Source organism: Lissotriton vulgaris, chromosome 8 (assembly GCF_964263255.1).
Source record: "Lissotriton vulgaris chromosome 8, aLisVul1.2, whole genome shotgun sequence".
In the NCBI taxonomy this organism is placed as follows: domain Eukaryota; kingdom Metazoa; phylum Chordata; class Amphibia; order Caudata; family Salamandridae; genus Lissotriton; species Lissotriton vulgaris.
Window position 1 is genome coordinate 1,238,655,527 of NC_141696.1, and position 16,093 is coordinate 1,238,671,619.

The 16,093-nt window shown below is 45.8% G+C and overlaps 1 protein-coding gene across 6 annotated transcripts in view; it reads right to left on the reverse strand.

Moving 5' to 3' along the window:
- Positions 1–16,093, reverse strand: part of USPL1 (ubiquitin specific peptidase like 1) — a 388,707-nt gene that overhangs the window by 262,834 nt on the left and 109,780 nt on the right. For all 6 annotated transcript variants that reach the window (XM_086935147.1, XM_086935148.1, XM_086935145.1 and 3 more), the window contains one exon: positions 15,586–15,711. In XM_086935147.1, the coding sequence (XP_086791273.1) occupies positions 15,586–15,711 (126 nt within the window). The remainder of the gene's footprint in view (positions 1–15,585; positions 15,712–16,093) is intronic.

A 16,093-nucleotide genomic window follows, 5' to 3' on the forward strand; every position in this document is an offset into this window, starting at 1 on the left:
ACGTAGTGTGGTCCGAAGACCGTGTAGTCGATCAGTTTCGGTTTCGTTTTGTGTTCCACCATTTTTGGTTTCGATTGCACCAATCTCGGAGTACGTTGATCCGATGGCTCTATGTGAATATTCTTAGCCGGGCTGTATTGCGGGGCTATAGAATGTCTAGATCTTGGCTAAGGCCTTGTGGCGATGCCTCGACCTGAGCCTGTGGAACCATGGAGGTAAAGGTATAGGCCCCCGTACTCACGGTTGGGCCCGGTTTATCACTAGAGTCGTCCTCTACGGCTCAAATCCCTTGTTCGTCGTCACCTACCTCGACGATGTCTTCCTCTTCGATGTAGTGGTCGGAGTCATGCTCCGATTCTTGATCCGACAGTTGTTCGTATTCTTCGGCCTCAACAAGATCTTCTTCGTCGCCGAAGATATTGTCTGGCTCTGGCGCTTGTTTCTGCGTGATTAGTCTAGCGGCCCGTCGAGTCCGAAGTGTCTTTTTGGATCGAAATTGGGCACAGGCTAGGCAGTCAGATTCATTATGTTCTGGAGATAAACACTTGTTACAAACGGGGTGTTTATCGATATGTCGGTATTTAGAGTTTCAAAGGGGACATCTTTTAAATGGGCTCCGTTCCATCGACCACTGGTCGCGTGGCGCCGAGAAGGCCTGCGGCCCGATTCGACGTCCCAAGGTGATTAAAGTTTGTAAAGAAGCTGTTGGCACCGATTAGACAATACCGACGATACCGAAGGCCTTTTGGCCTCTAGAAAGAGTAGTTTTGATTCCGAACTTGAGTAAAGGAAAGTACATTCGAACTCAATGGCGGAAAAAAACAATCTAAGGATGGAGAGGATGCCCATGCGCACTGTAGTCCAGGGGAGGAGACACACATCTCGTGATACTTCGATGACTCTTCCAGGACAACAATGTGCAATCATCCAGACCAAACACTAGGCGGCGATTTATGCACAGATATGAATTCAGCAGCCCACATGCCTCGAACACAATAATAACTGCACATTGTATCATGCAAAAATGGCTGCCCAGTTTGGAAGAATTGGGCGAGCAAGACGCAGTGGACTGCAAAGGAAAAGAGCTACAGCAAGCTCTGAAAAATGAAGAGAAAAATAAACAAGCGGCTCACTTATCCTACCAATGGCCACTCATTTTCAGGCAAATGTGATCAGACAAAATGCTACCAACCACACACGGCATACTGTAAGAAACTGGCTCTGTACATACTATACCATAAAGAGATATAGTGTGCACATAGTCCAGTGAGTCTCCAAAGGTGTGGCAGGGATTAAAATAAATAATCCTTCAATATCTATTTAGTGGTAGCTGGACTGAGCAGTTAGGCTTATTAAAGTGTAGTGTGAATGCATTTGGTGTCTATACTTATGAAAGGCACGAACACACACTCAATGACAGAATCCAGGCTAAGGTTTGTTGAAAAATACTACTTTAGTTACTTTTATTTCTAGGAAATAAGTTTAACTGTTACAAGTATGTAGACTTTTCAATTGCAATACTTTCAGTTTCTTGGCAAGAGGTTTGTATACATAATACAGTACTTTACATGTGCATGCATTACTATTCAATGTAAAGAAAGACTTTGTATTTAGGATCACACTTTGTACAATACAGTGAGAGACCAATGCAATGCTATTGGAGAAAATACAGGTGAGTAACTTACAGGCAAGTAAACCGGTTTGAAATTGTTTCCAGGGGTTCCGGTCAACACTGGGCAAAGGTGGGACCAAGGTAGGCACTTCACCACCAACGGCACTGGGGTGGCCAGGTGCACAGGTCACTGGGCCCAATGCTATCCTATGTAGGCTGGGGTACTGTTGAAGATGCACAGGTTACAGTTTAGTACCTGTGGTTCAGAGACACAGAACCTGGGGGTTGAGATCAGCACTGCGGGGCCACCAAGTAGCCCCGATTCTGCACCACCAGCAGCACTGGGGTAGTCGGGCAAAGAGAAAAGGTGGCATCGGGCCCCGTTGAAACCAAGAGATCCTTGGTTGGGGGAAAAGGCAGCAGGCTTGATCCGAAGGCTGGCTGAAGGAATTCCACAACTGGAGAGGTATGTTGGAAAGTGGGAGGGATGCCGGGACACTGTAGGTTGGGCACTCTTCAGCCTGGTGGCTGCGGGTGCAGGGGTGTCTTTAGGTATGAAGGTTCTCACCAGCTCTGGTTGCGGGACCCTTCAGAATAAGGCTGCAGGTGTCGAGGGATGTCAGGGGAGGTTGTCCAATGCTGGACCCAGGTCAGGATCACCAGGGAGACGTCACTGGGTCGGTGGGCCATCTGGACTCGGGCCATGAGCATCGGGGGCAGAGTGGAGCAAGTGTTGCGGATCCACCTGTATCCAGAGTCCTTGAGATGGTTTCTTGCTGGACAAATCCAGTGTCCACGGAAACAAGAGTCTTTGTTGAAGACAGCACAGCCTTCCCGGGTTCTTAGAAGATGCTGGCTGTAGGGCCACGTAGATTTCATGGAGCAAGGTAGCTGGAAGATAAGACAAGCAAGTAGGGCTGGGGCCAAGTCAGTTGTCTTCTCAACCAAGTGACAGCTCTTCGGCCCTTCTTCGTAGGTCAAGTTTCAGGAACAAGGTTCAGGGTGACCTGAAATACTAACTTTAAGGGGGTCGGAGGTTGAGAGCGGGCAAGACCTGACCCAGGTTGAACATCTTGAATTTCGGTTGTAGGTGCTTCCCTCTTCTGGCACTAGCATCCTCTTGACAGCCCTTTTGGCCAAAAGGGCTTGCACTTCTTGGCACAAAATAGTGATGGTCTTCCTTCAGTTGCTGTAGACACAGTGGAAGGTGTGACGTATAAAAAAAAATGAAAGGCACAGCATATTCCTTGCAAATAATCTGCAAGACCCACCTGTCTGAAGTTCTTGCTTTGTCAATCCGGAAAGAACTTTTAAATTGTGCGTTGACATACAATAATCCTTGTCTTACATACTTGTGTTGGTTTGCAAAAAAACATTTCTGCACATTGCCCTGTTGTGTATTTTATTGATGGAGCACAAAAGATGGCACCAGCCAAACATTACCATCCCACAATGCATGCTGGGCTTATGCTGCAGTAAGTCAACTCAATGGGCAGCACAACAGACCTGGCAGTTACTTTTCGCTTTATGTGCAGAACCATTTGTTTTTTGTATAGAGGGATTCTCCACAGAAACTGGCATGCTGGGGGAGGATAACCAAGCATATCAATGATACTCACTGCTTGAAATAGGCAGAGCTACACAGATAACTGAATACATTAAGAAAAAAAAAACAATCAGTATAACTGAGGAATATCATTGCCCGATATGAAAGCCTACTACTGGGCTCAACACTGAACACCAAAAAACGATTGGATGCACACACCGGGTGATCACCCAACATATAGACACCATGCAACAGTGAACATTCCTCCATTGCCTATATGGCGGTAAAGGTTTCAGAGAACTGCTCCCTGCCACACAAGTTACAATAGAGGCTTGGGGAAGGGCAACTAAAACAATGGGATGGGACCATAAACTCACCAAAGAAATGCCTCTGCGGCACGGAAACTGGCTGAAGGAGCTAAAAAACGGAGAGGGTTTAAGGAGTGGGACACAATAGGCATTTCCACAATGGGAAACAATATATACAAAGTTAATTTCAAGAGTTTTAGAAGACTGAATTCTCACTACAACTGACTCAGTTCCTTAAGTATGCCCAGATAAAGCATGCATGGCGTGCAGAAAACAGAAAATACCCCCCTGCCATACAATGCAACACTGAAGGGTCCAAGAACATCTCACGACACAGGTAGTATCAGCCACCTACAAGACCCTAAATGTTATGTTATGTTATGGGTTTTATAGAGCGCGCAGCTGCTCCAGCAAAGGGGCGTCCCGGCGCTGATCCTAAACAAAACACAACAGACACAGAAAATCGGAATTTTTAAGGAAACAGAAAAGTTTTGATGGCCTTCCTAAATTGGTACAGATCATTAATTTCTGGCAAGTTGGAAGGGAGGGCATTCCAAAGCTTGGCTGCCAGATAACGGAAAGAGCGTCCCCCAGCTCTAGCACGATTGAAACGGGGGATTTCAACCAGATTCTGGTTGGCTGAGCGAAGGGCTCGCGTAGGCACATACATCCTTAGGAGGGGTTTTAACATTCTAGGATTAGGATGTTTTAAGATTTTAAAGGAGATGCATAGCGCTTTAAATTGTATTCGTTGGGCTACAGGGAGCCAGTGTAGCTTACGAATAGTATTGGAGGTAGAGCTAAAGCGGGGCAGGCCTACTACAGCTCTTGCAGCTGCGTTCTGGACGCGTTGGAGGCGAGCCGTTTCTGCTTTATTAGTCCCAAGGAGCAAAGAGGACGCATAGTCCAATCTAGACAATATCATTGACTGAACGATAAGTTGTCTGGTATCAGTCAAAAAATTTCAGAATGGTTCTTAAGCTCCGTAGAATACCGAAACATACGGCGGCCACCTTTTTAGTTTGGGTAATAAAACTAAGGGAAGGGTCTATCCAGACTCCCAGGTTTTTAACTTCAAGTTTCGGTTTAGGAGTCACTCCCAAGTTGGAGGGCCACCAATGATCTCCCCATCGTTCTGGATTTTTCCCCACCAGTAGTACCTCCGTCTTAGAGGCATTGAGCTGTAGACAGTTGGCCGTGAGCCATTCTGCTACAGCCGCCAGGCCTGAGCTAAATTTGAGAGGGTCCCTTTCATTTCCATCCGATAAGGCAACGGCTAGCTGCGTATCGTCAGCGTAGGACACGATGTTAAGGTCCCACGCTTTGGCGACAGCGGCCAGCGGCTGAACATAAAGATTGAACAGGGTGGGGCTCAGGGCAGAGCCCTGTGGAACCCCCTGTCCAATAGAGTGCGCCTTTGAAAGGAAAGGTGGAGTTGACACTCGAAAAGACCTGCCGGTTAAAAAGGAACGAAACCAGGCAAGGGCCATATCAGTAACCCCAGCTTCTTCAAGCCGGCGAAGCAGGATCTGATGGGACACAGTGTCAAACGCGGCACTCAGGTCTAATAGGATGAGTGCCGCTGTTTGACCACGGTCAAGGGAGTCCCGAAGGTGCTCTATCATAGCCAGGAGCGCGGTCTCTGTGCTATGGCCAGCACGGAAGCCATGCTGAGTGTCATTCAGAGTGTTGTTGATGTTAAGGACACTGGTAAGAGTGATGTTAACATGCGCCTCCGCGATCTTCGTGGCCCAGGGGAGCAATGATATGGGCCTATAGTTTTCGGGCTTCTGGGGATCTAAGGTGGGCTTTTTTAGTATAGGGGAAACCCATGCCTGTTTCCATTTGTCAGGCACAGTTCCGGTGGAAAAGGAGGCGTTAATGATATCACGTAAAGGGTCAAAACAATGCAAAGAGGAGTCGCGAAATTGAGCTGGCTTCAGAGGGTCCATCGGGGAGCCTGATTTAATAAGTTTAGTAAGTTGGTCAAATCTTTCAGTGGATATGTCAGGAATAATAGATAGACTTGACACAGAGCAGGGAGTAACCTCTACTCCATTGCTGGGCTGGATTTCAGCATTAAAGGCTGAATAAATGGTCTGGATTTTTTCCACAAAGAAGGAGGCAATTTTCTCACATTGGACTGCTGAGGTAATTGTGCTGCCAGAGGATTTCTTTGTACTAAGTTCTTTTAAAATTCTAAAAATCACTTTAGCAGGATTGGGGTTAGTTTTTATCTCAGTGGCATAGTATGCTGCTCGAGTTCTACAGATAGCTTTGTGATAGATTTTAAGCTGTATGCTCCAGACAGACTAGGCAAATTCAGGACCACATGGGTAAAGGATGTAGGCACAATGGAAGAGGTGTTCTAGGAGGCATCCATGAAGCACCCCAGGGATGTTACAATCAAATCCAGTCTCTGTCTTATCCTATACAAAATATTACACAGGGCCTATTACAACAAGGCCAGACTGTACAAGATAGGGTGAGCAATGGATCCAACATGTCAACGATGTGGAAGGAAGGAGGGAAATTTCTACCACACCATTTGGGAATGCGCAAATATACAGGTATACTGGAAGAGTGCTGTGAGTAAGTGCCATCTTTCTTGCCTTGGTATGCCCGCACTTTTTTCTGAACTGCTGATGTGCTTTGACTGAGTGCCCTGGGCTCCTGTCAACCAGGTACCCAGGGCCTATGTTCCTTCCCTAAAACTGTACTGAAACAAAACCCAATTGGCATCTATGGCCCCCTGTCAGCCACTAATAGTTGGTACCCTAGGTACCCAGGGCATGGTGACCAGAGAAGACCCCTGAGGGCTGCAGCACTTATTGTGCCACACTCAGGGGACCTGTACCCTTACACCCACACACTGACTTTGCAGGCAGAGTGCCTAAGTACAGAACTAAAACCAGAGTCGGCATGGCACACATCCCTGTGTCCACTGCCCTGGCATACTTCAGTCACCCCTCTAGCTGGGTGCCCTATGCCAGAGGTGTGGGCACAGGTGCATGAGCCATGTGCCCCTACAGTATCCAGGGCCATTCCTGGGCACAGTAAGTGCAGTGATGCCATTTAGAGTATATGGTGCTGGGAGGTTGGCATTACGAACTACACAGCGCCGTAATGGCTACACTGAAGACTGACAACTTTGGTATCAAACTTCTCTGCACATTAAACCTGCACTGATGCCAGTGTGGGATTTAATGTAAAATGCACCAAACCTAACCTACAATCCACGTCTGGCTGAGTGGCTGCAGAGGCTGCTACACAACAGACATGTTGCTGGACCCCTGGACCCATGGGTAGGAGAGCCCCCGCTCTCCTGGGCCTGCAACAATGCACATCCTGGGCGAGGTGCTCGGTCTCCTCCCCCAGGATGGGCAGGGGGAAGCTTCAAAGGCATGCCGCCTTTGTGAGCTTCTCCAGACCATTTGATGTACCCAGCACCCAGCCCCCACCAGTCCTGACCCCCACTGTCGGGAAGACTGGTGGGAAAAACTACATCAGGAAGGGGGGGGGAGGGGTGCCAGCCTGTGCCAACCCCACCCCTCAAGATTGGGGAGACTAGGTGAAGCACGACCCCGGGCTCCAGCCAACTTGAAGATGGGGAGCTCTGCCCTATCACAGCTAGGCTCCTGCCCCCCCTCCCACAGGAGGGGGAGCAGGCTAGGGGGTGTACCCACCCCAGGGCAGGGACCGGTCCTTGCCCTACCTGTAACGCCCCTAAATTCAGTATTTAGGGGCTCCCTGAACCTTCCTTCCTCAGATCAAGAAGACCCGCCGTGCAGCTGCTAACAGGGCGACAACAACTGACTTGGCTCCAGCCCTACCGGTCTGTCTATCCTGGAACCTGCTCCTGCTTAATCCCGGTGACTCCTGCAGACAGCAACCTTGGGAGACCCGGAGGACCTGCCTGCCTTGACCCTCTTGGAGACTGGGACTCTCATCAGCAGAGGCTCTGCTGCAACTACCCACCTGGTGCCAACCAGGAAGCTCCGGACCAGCCAACTCTGCACCCACCGAGCCAGGGCTGGGCACAACCGAACCAAGACCACGAGGACGCCTCCCGGCGACTGGGACCCGAAGTCTAGTGCCCAAAGACCCTCCTGGACGAACCAGCCGACGCCTGCAGACTCAGAACCAGGGGCCACCCCAACAGCGACCAGCCGAGGGTAAGCTTTTCCGACACCCAAAGCAACCCCTACAGTGGCACCCCACAGCCCCCTGTGCCTCTCTTTGGGGTACCTACCTGGGCTCCAAGATCCCAACTTACCTCTCGAAGTGCTGGTCGCCCCTTGAGAGTCTCCGTCCCCGAGCCTGCAGCCTTTGTTCCTTTTTTACCTTTCCCATTGGATAACATTGAGAGCCCGACGGCTCAAAAGCACCCGACCAGGAGCCCAGCTCCCACAGCCACGTGGCCTGCTAGCCAGCAGCCACCAACAGAAGGCCCCCCTTCCTTCATTAGATATCATTGCACCTACCTACCTCTGCACCCGGCCGCTGGGAGTGAACTAACTGTACTTAACTGACCCTGGGACCGCTGAGTCTATGCCCAGAACCTTAACTTCACCAACCAAGTACTCACCTGGAAACCGGTAATTTACTTACCTGCCATTGGATAACATTGACCCATTTTGACTCGAAAATTGTGAAGTTTTGAAATCTGAAAATATTCACATAAAATCAGCCAAAGTCAGAGTTCTGAAGTACTCACCTGTGATCAGGGGGGAAGCCAGTGCTGTACCTTTCAGCCCAGTACTGAACCGCAAAAGTAATCCCTAGCGGGGTTACTAGTAATCTGTATTTTCTCCATAGGAACTCAAGGTCTGCTTTTCTATGAAATTTCTTCTGTCTACTTTTGAAAACTTGAAATATTCTTTAAAAAATCACACAAAATACTGAAACACAATTACCTAACCTGTTTTGAGTTAAGACCCCAGTGCTTGCCCTAGGAGACCAGTGCTGGGTTACAAAAGTAACGCAATCATACTTTACCTGCAACCTGAATTTTCTCCCATTGAACAACATTGTGAGATTTCCTTTGAAAAGTTTTTAAGTGTGAACTTTTAAAACAGCTTTATATTCATGAAAATTCACTACAGTAATTAAAACGTTTTTGCTAACCTGGTTTCAGCTTAGACCCCAGGACTGAATCTAACATCTAGTCCTGGGACTACTAAAGTAATCTATATAGTAATCAACTGTACTTACATGTGGAAAACCCATTGAGCTCAATGCTGTAGGTTGTTTTAGGATTATGTTGCTTACTGTCAATACTGTATTAACTGTGTGCACACACTTTATTGCTCCTTTGAAAAGTAATTACATGAGAGAACTCATAACAAGAAAAGTATATTTTTATAACTGTTGGTTCTAAAAATAAAACACCTATATCTGTGGATATAAAAACAAATGGCCTGGAGTTCAGTCCTTGAGTGTGTGAAACCTTTTGCTGACAGTGTGTACAACAAATGCTTTACACTGTCCTCTGCTACTGCCTTACTGCTCGACCAAGCTACCACTTTAGAGAGTAAGGTCAGTTCTGACTTTAACCTCTGTTATACCTCTGAGGTTGGTGGACTCTATACACACTGTACTTCATTCTAGTCCAATATATATAGAGCCACCCTCACAAGTCCCATAACGGACTCAATGTATTGCAGTTGGATATGACCCCCAGACCCCAAATTTACATTATTAGGAATCCTGAATGACACAGATCACATCGGATATTCAGCTCATTAGGAGTAATGGAGGCTGTAAGAGACATAGCGAGGTGATGGAGAGATACAATTGTGTCAACAATCAGAGAATGGAGAACAGGAACGGACATGTGTAAGAAAGTGGCTCTGTATATACTGTTCCAAAGTAAGGTAAAGTGTGCACAGAGTCCACAGTCCGCAGAGGTTTGGCAGGGTCTAAAGTTAGATATAACCTTACTCTCTAAAGTTGTATCTTGGGCAAGCAGTAAGGCAGTATCAGAGGACAGTGTAAAGCGCTTGATGTATACACTCAGTCAGCAAATGGTCTCACACACTCAAGAACTGAACTCCAGACCAATTGTTTTGTATATAAAAATATATTGTTTAATTTTAGAACCACAAGTAGGTATAAAAATACTTTTTCAGAATGAGATGTTGCAATTGAATACTTTCAAATCGCAGTTGACTTTTAAATGCAATAGGTACAGTTGTTGCAATATGCAACACAAGTTAAACACAAATATAACACTGAGCTCAATGGGAAGTTTTAAGTAAATGCAATAAAACCACTTTACGAATGTTTTTCTTACTCAAGAGTTGGATCCTGGATTCAGCCCTGGTGCATTTCCTGTAAACAGTTGAAAGAAATTATTTGTTACACAGGCGATTTTTAAGGAATATTTTTATGTTTGAAAATCGACACTTCGAAGAAATTCTGGCAAAAACCAGGCAATGTTACAGACGCATCACTCACCGGCTGGGGAGCCCATCTCCTAAACCATGAAATTCAAGGCAAATGGACCACTCAACAAAAAATGCTCATCAATCACCTAGATTTACTGGCAATATTTCTAGCATTAAAATCACTCTAAGCCCATCTACAGCACAAGACTGTCCTAGTCCGGATGGACAACAAGACAGCCATGTATTACATTCTGAAACAAGGAGGCACACATTCTTTGCAGCTGTCCCAGCTTGCACAAAAAATTTGGAGATGGGCCATTCCGGAAAACCTTTACCTTCTGGCAGAACATCTTCCAGGCGTTCACAATCAGATTGCAGATCTGCTAAGTCTACAGACACAGCAAATACACGAATGGGAACTTCATCCCCAACTTCAACCATTTTTTCACATGTGGGGTCAACCAGACCTAGATCTGTTCGCCACACATGCAAATCCAAAATGCCAAACCTTCGCCAGCAGGTTTCCACACCCATTGTCCAAAGGCGATGTCATATGGATGAACTGTCCAGGCAGATTTGCGTTCGCTTCTCTGCCACTCCCACCGATTCCCCTAGTAGTATGGAAGCTCAGACAACAGTCTCTCAAGATGATCCTGGTAGCACCCACATGGGCACGCCAACCGTGGTTCACAACACTACTGGAACCCAATTTGGACAGTGAAGTCCCTAGCAACTATAGACCTATAGCTAGGATCCCTTTCGCCGCAAAAGTACTGGAGAAATTGCTGAACAAACAGTTCTCACGGTACCTACTGGACAACAATTGGCTTGACCATTCCCAATTCGGATTCCGCGAAGGGCACGGAACAGAGGCAGCCCTCCTTACGGCTGCTGAAGAACTTAGAAGAATACTAGACAATGGGGAAAAGGCCGCCTTGGTACTATTAGATCTCTCGGCGGCCTTCGACACGGTCAGCCACGAGATACTAATAAAACGCATTAGGGAAGCCAGAGCAAGCGACCACGCATGTAATCTCATCGCATCTTACCTAAAGGACAGAAGATTCACAGTGGAACTAGGAGAAGCAAAATCAGACTCCTTCAAGGTACCATGCGGTGTCCCACAGGGCTCTTCATTAAGCCCAACACTTTTTAACTTATACGTGGCCCCCCTTGCTGAAGTAATAAGGGAAAATGGCTTTACGCCAATATCCTACGCAGACGATACACAAATCGTCATCTCCATAGGCAAAGACAATAAAGTAACAGCCAAAAAATTCCAACTATGCATGCTAAAAGTTAGTCAATGGATGCAACAAAATTGCCTCAAACTCAACGGAGAGAAGAGTGAGGTAATGATTCTGGGAGGTAATGCAGACATCTGGTCCCCAGACTGGTGGTCTCCTGAACTGGGAATAAGACCAGAACCCTCAGAGAAGGTTAAAAATTTAGGATTCATGATAGACACCAAATTAGCATACGAAGCCCAAGTAAACAAGCTAGCCTCGTCTTTTTGGCTGATATTAAAAATGATAAGAAAGATACTCCCATATCTGCCCCAAGACACACGTAAAACGGTAGTGACAGCTCTTGCACTGTCTCGATTGGACTACGGAAACGCATTATATGCGGGAGCCAGAGTAAAAATCATGGAAAAAATGCAGCGACTGCAAAATGCAGCAGCACGACTAATACTGGAAATTCCAAAGTTTCCGCCCATTAGCCATAAATTAGAGTCACTCCATTGGCTACCAGTGGCCAAAAGAGTCAAGTTTAAATCACTATGCTTGACCTACAACGCACTGCAGGGCAAAGGACCTCACTTCCTGAAAACACACCTGAAACATTACGAACCTTCTAGGCTACTCAGATCTGGACAACAAAAACTGATAGCGATACCCAAGTTTAAACGATTAAACTGGGGAGGAAGAAGTTTCCTCGTTCACGCAGCGCGGACATGGAATCTACTGCCACTAGATATAAAAAACAGCCCAACATTGGAGATATTTAGAAAGAAAATCAAAACCTGGCTATTCGCTGCATAAACTGCACTAACTTCAGACCTGCACAGGAAAATGGACAAATCATAGCGCCAAGATCCCTCCGGGCATTTGTGCGCTTTAGAAATTGATCAATCAAATCAATCAAATCAAACTCAGTAGCTCCACACCAAAAATTACACCTCTCCTCAACGCAGAACCATGGAGAAATAAGGCATCCCAATCCAGGTTAATTGAATCTAGCGATCTGGCTCCTGAAGTCCTAGAGTTCGGTTATCTTAACCTTCCGCCGGACTGTATGATCATTTACAGAGCCAGATGCCCTACTACTAGAGCTTGCTATGCAGCAAAATTGAAAAGATTTGTCATCTACTGCAATACCAACATTGATCCGCTGGATTCTTCAATCGAGGACATCATTTGCTATTTGTTACACTTACAAAGATGTAATCTAGCATATTCCTCCATATGGTTACATCTAGCGGCACTTGCTGCTTATTTACAAAAAAGACAATACTTGTCATTCTTTAGAGCACCTGCAATTAAAGCCTTTATGGAGGGCCTGTAAATAATAATTCCTCCCAGACTACCACCTTCTCCAGTGTGGAATTTAAAACTTGTTCTTATCAGGCTCATGGGTCCCCCATTTGCACCTCTACATAATTGTGAACTTCAGTTCCCCACATGGAACGTAGAGTTTCTTGTTGCAATTACCTCCAGGTAAACAAGGCTTTAACCATACAAGAACCCTTCTTACAAATACATCCTAATAAAGTGGTTCGCAGAACAAATCCCAAAAATTTTCCCAAAGTCATCCCTGCTTTTCACCTTAACCAATCAGTCGAGTTACCAGTGTTTTTTCAAGGGCCCTTCTCTATTACATTGACAGGACTAAGCCCTTTCATAGGACAAAACTACTGTTTGTAGTCTTCTCCCCACCTCATAAAGGTAACCTCATCTCCAAAGCTGGGATCGCTAGGTGGATAGTAAAATGCATTCAAAATATGCTACCAAAAAGCTAAACGCACATTAACAATTCCCCATAGAGCACATTCAACATGCAAACTAGGGGCTTTCATGGCATTCTTAGGGAACATTCCCCTAGAGGACCTATGTAAAGCAGCAACATGGTTTACACCACACACCTTCACCAAACACTATTGTGTTGACGTGCAGGCTAAGCAGCAAGCTTCTGTAGGCCAGGCTGTTCTTAAAACACTTTTTCAAACTACTGCAACAGATACAGGTGACCACCGCTAGGGGAGACACTGTTGTACAGTCTATGCATAGTGTACAATCTGCAGCTCATATGCCTCGAACGGAAAATGCTACTTACCAGTATTCATCTGTTCTTGGCATGTAGAGCTGCAGAGTTGTACATACCCAACCGTCTCCCCGGAACCTGTACCTGTACCAGTATTATCTTAGATACATTCACATGGACATCTCTTACTTCTTACTGACTCCATCATTTCCCATCATGGCGAGAAAACAATCTGAGGATGGAGTCGATGCCCATGCGCACCATCGTCCAAGGGAGCAGTCACTATCGTCCAAGGGAGCAGTCACCTATCTCGTGACTACAAAAGACTTTTCCAAGACAACAACAAAGTGCAAGCATCCAAGCCCAACACCAGGTGGCGATCTATGCATAGCGTACAACTAAGCAGCTCTATAAGCAAAGAACAGATGCATACTGGTAAGTAGCATTTTCCTCCAACCGCGACCAGCTGAGGGTAAGATTTCCCCGACACCAAAAGACACCCCTGCACCAGGCGCCTCACAGCCCCCTGTGCCTAACTTCTGGTTGGCTACCTAACCTACAGCTTCCCAACTTACCTCTCAAAGTGGTGGTCGCACCTGAAGAATCTCCGTCCCAGAGCCTGCAGCCTTTGTTCGTCTTGCAGCTTTCCCATTGAAATACATTGGGCACCCAACGGCGCAAAAGCACCCTGCACCTCGCCACCCGAGTGCCGCTTGAAGTGCAGCAACTACTCTACTTCCCCCACATACCCTGTGTAAGTGACCAGGAGCTCCGCTCCCACAGCCGCGTGGTCCGCCTGCTAGCAGCCACCAACCAGAGGCCCCATATCCTCCATAGGATAACATTGGGCCTACTCACTCTGCAGCCGGCTGACCATGTGCCGCTGAGGGTGTAACAACTGTACTTACCTTATCCTGGGACACCCCTGAGTATACCCCCAGAACCTCCTTACCTAAAGACCGATAACCTGATTTTCTCCATAGGGTAACATTGGCTGGTATTTACTCTGAATTTCTTCTAAGTGTCGATTTTTCAAACTTCTAAATATTACTTCAAAATCGTCCGAACCTCAAAAATGAATTTACTCACTTGCAAGCAGGAGAGATCCCAGTGCTGTACCTTTCAGCCCGTACAAAAGGGGCGTGGTGATGGACGGATGCATCTGAATCAAACGGCTGGAATGCCAGAAACCAGTCCTCGGAAGCTTGTTTCCGGTCCAGGGAAGACATGGCTTGGCAGTTCGGGCTGGACTGATCCCATGAGGTACAGGGTCAGACTGATTTGCATATAGCCATGTCTGAACTGGGGTGGCAGAGTGGGTTAAAGAACGGTGATGGATTAAACCCAGATCTTTTGACTGGGTGTGAGTGTTTGATTGATTCAGATGCTCCGTCCATCACCACCCCCTTTTGTACCTTTCAGCCCAGCACTAAACCTAGAAAGTAATTATAACCGTGATTTACTGTTAACCCAATTTTCCTCCATAGGACTACATTGCCTGGTTTTTACCAGAAAATTGTCTGTCAATTTTCCAAACTTGCAAATATTCCTTAAAAATAGCCTGTATAACAAAAACAATTTATTTCAACTGTTTACAGGAAATGCACTAGGGCTGAATCCAGGATCCAGCCTAGAGTTAGAAAGACATACGTAACGATATTTTATTGCATTTACTTAAAAACCTCCATTGAGCTCAACGATATTTAGTGTTTAAACTTGTGTTGCATATTGCAACAACTAACTATTGCATTCCAAACTCTACTGCTATTTGAAAGTATTCAACTGCAACATCTCATTCTGAGAAAGTATTTATGATACCTACTGTGGTTCGAAAATTAACTATATATTTTTATATACAAAACAATTGGCCTAGAGTTCAGTTCTTGAGTGTGTGAGACCATTTGCTGACAGAGTGTACAACAAATGCTTTAAACTGTCCTCTGATGCTGCCTTACTGCATGACCAAGCTACCACTTTAGAGAGTAAGGTTATATCTAACTTTAGCCTCTGCCATACCTCTGGGGACTGTGGAAACTGCACCTTACTTTGGTCCAGTATATACAGAGCTACTTTATTACAGGGTGAATGTTTGCATTGTCCTGCATTCCGTCCATCAATTGTTTCTTTTGCATTCCCAGATAATATGTGGCGGTAATCAGTCACATAAAAGGATGGATGTAGTCTGATATTGTGGGCTGGGGAGTAGAGCTCCCAGTTCAGGCAGCCCTTTTGGGTTGATGCACGCCCGCCCCCTTAGTTTGGGCACTTAATAGGGATAAAGCATGGTTGGGAAAATTAAGGTAATATGCTGTGCTACTGGTAAAGAATTGATGACGCTGAAGTTTGCCGTAAAACCCCTAAGTAATCTTTTTGAATGACCCTCAAAATTAGATAGAGTTGTGTAAAATCAATTTCAGCAATCATGTGACCAAATAGTTAAATTCAAATAAAATGTCTGAAACCTACTGTTCCAAAATCATCTCTCTTCGTTGAGACTGGACAAGGCAGTTGTTGCATGGAGCGACATGTACAGCATGGAGTGGGTGCCATTCCGGAATTAATCTTGTAAACGTGGTTAGAGCCTTTCTGCATCTGCTCAACAGAAATGATACAATTTATTATTCACTAGAAATTAGGTTTAAAGATGAACTGTGAATACTTTGCAATATTATTAACACTGGGCAGGTCAAAACATTCCAATGGTAAAGATCCAAGGTTGGACACAAGCACTAATTGTTTAGATTTAGATAATTAAAATGTGCACCTGTAACTATTTCATATAGTAACATGCTTGTGAATATCTACAGTTGTTAAGCTGAGAATAATTTTAGGAAATACTCGCACATGTCAAAGTACAATTTATTATCCCATTACGCAAACTTGGCTTTTCTCAGCAGCCCATGACTGGATCATTCCAGCCGTGTACGAATAACCCATTTCAAAAACGAACAAAAGGGGTTTACTTATTCATAAA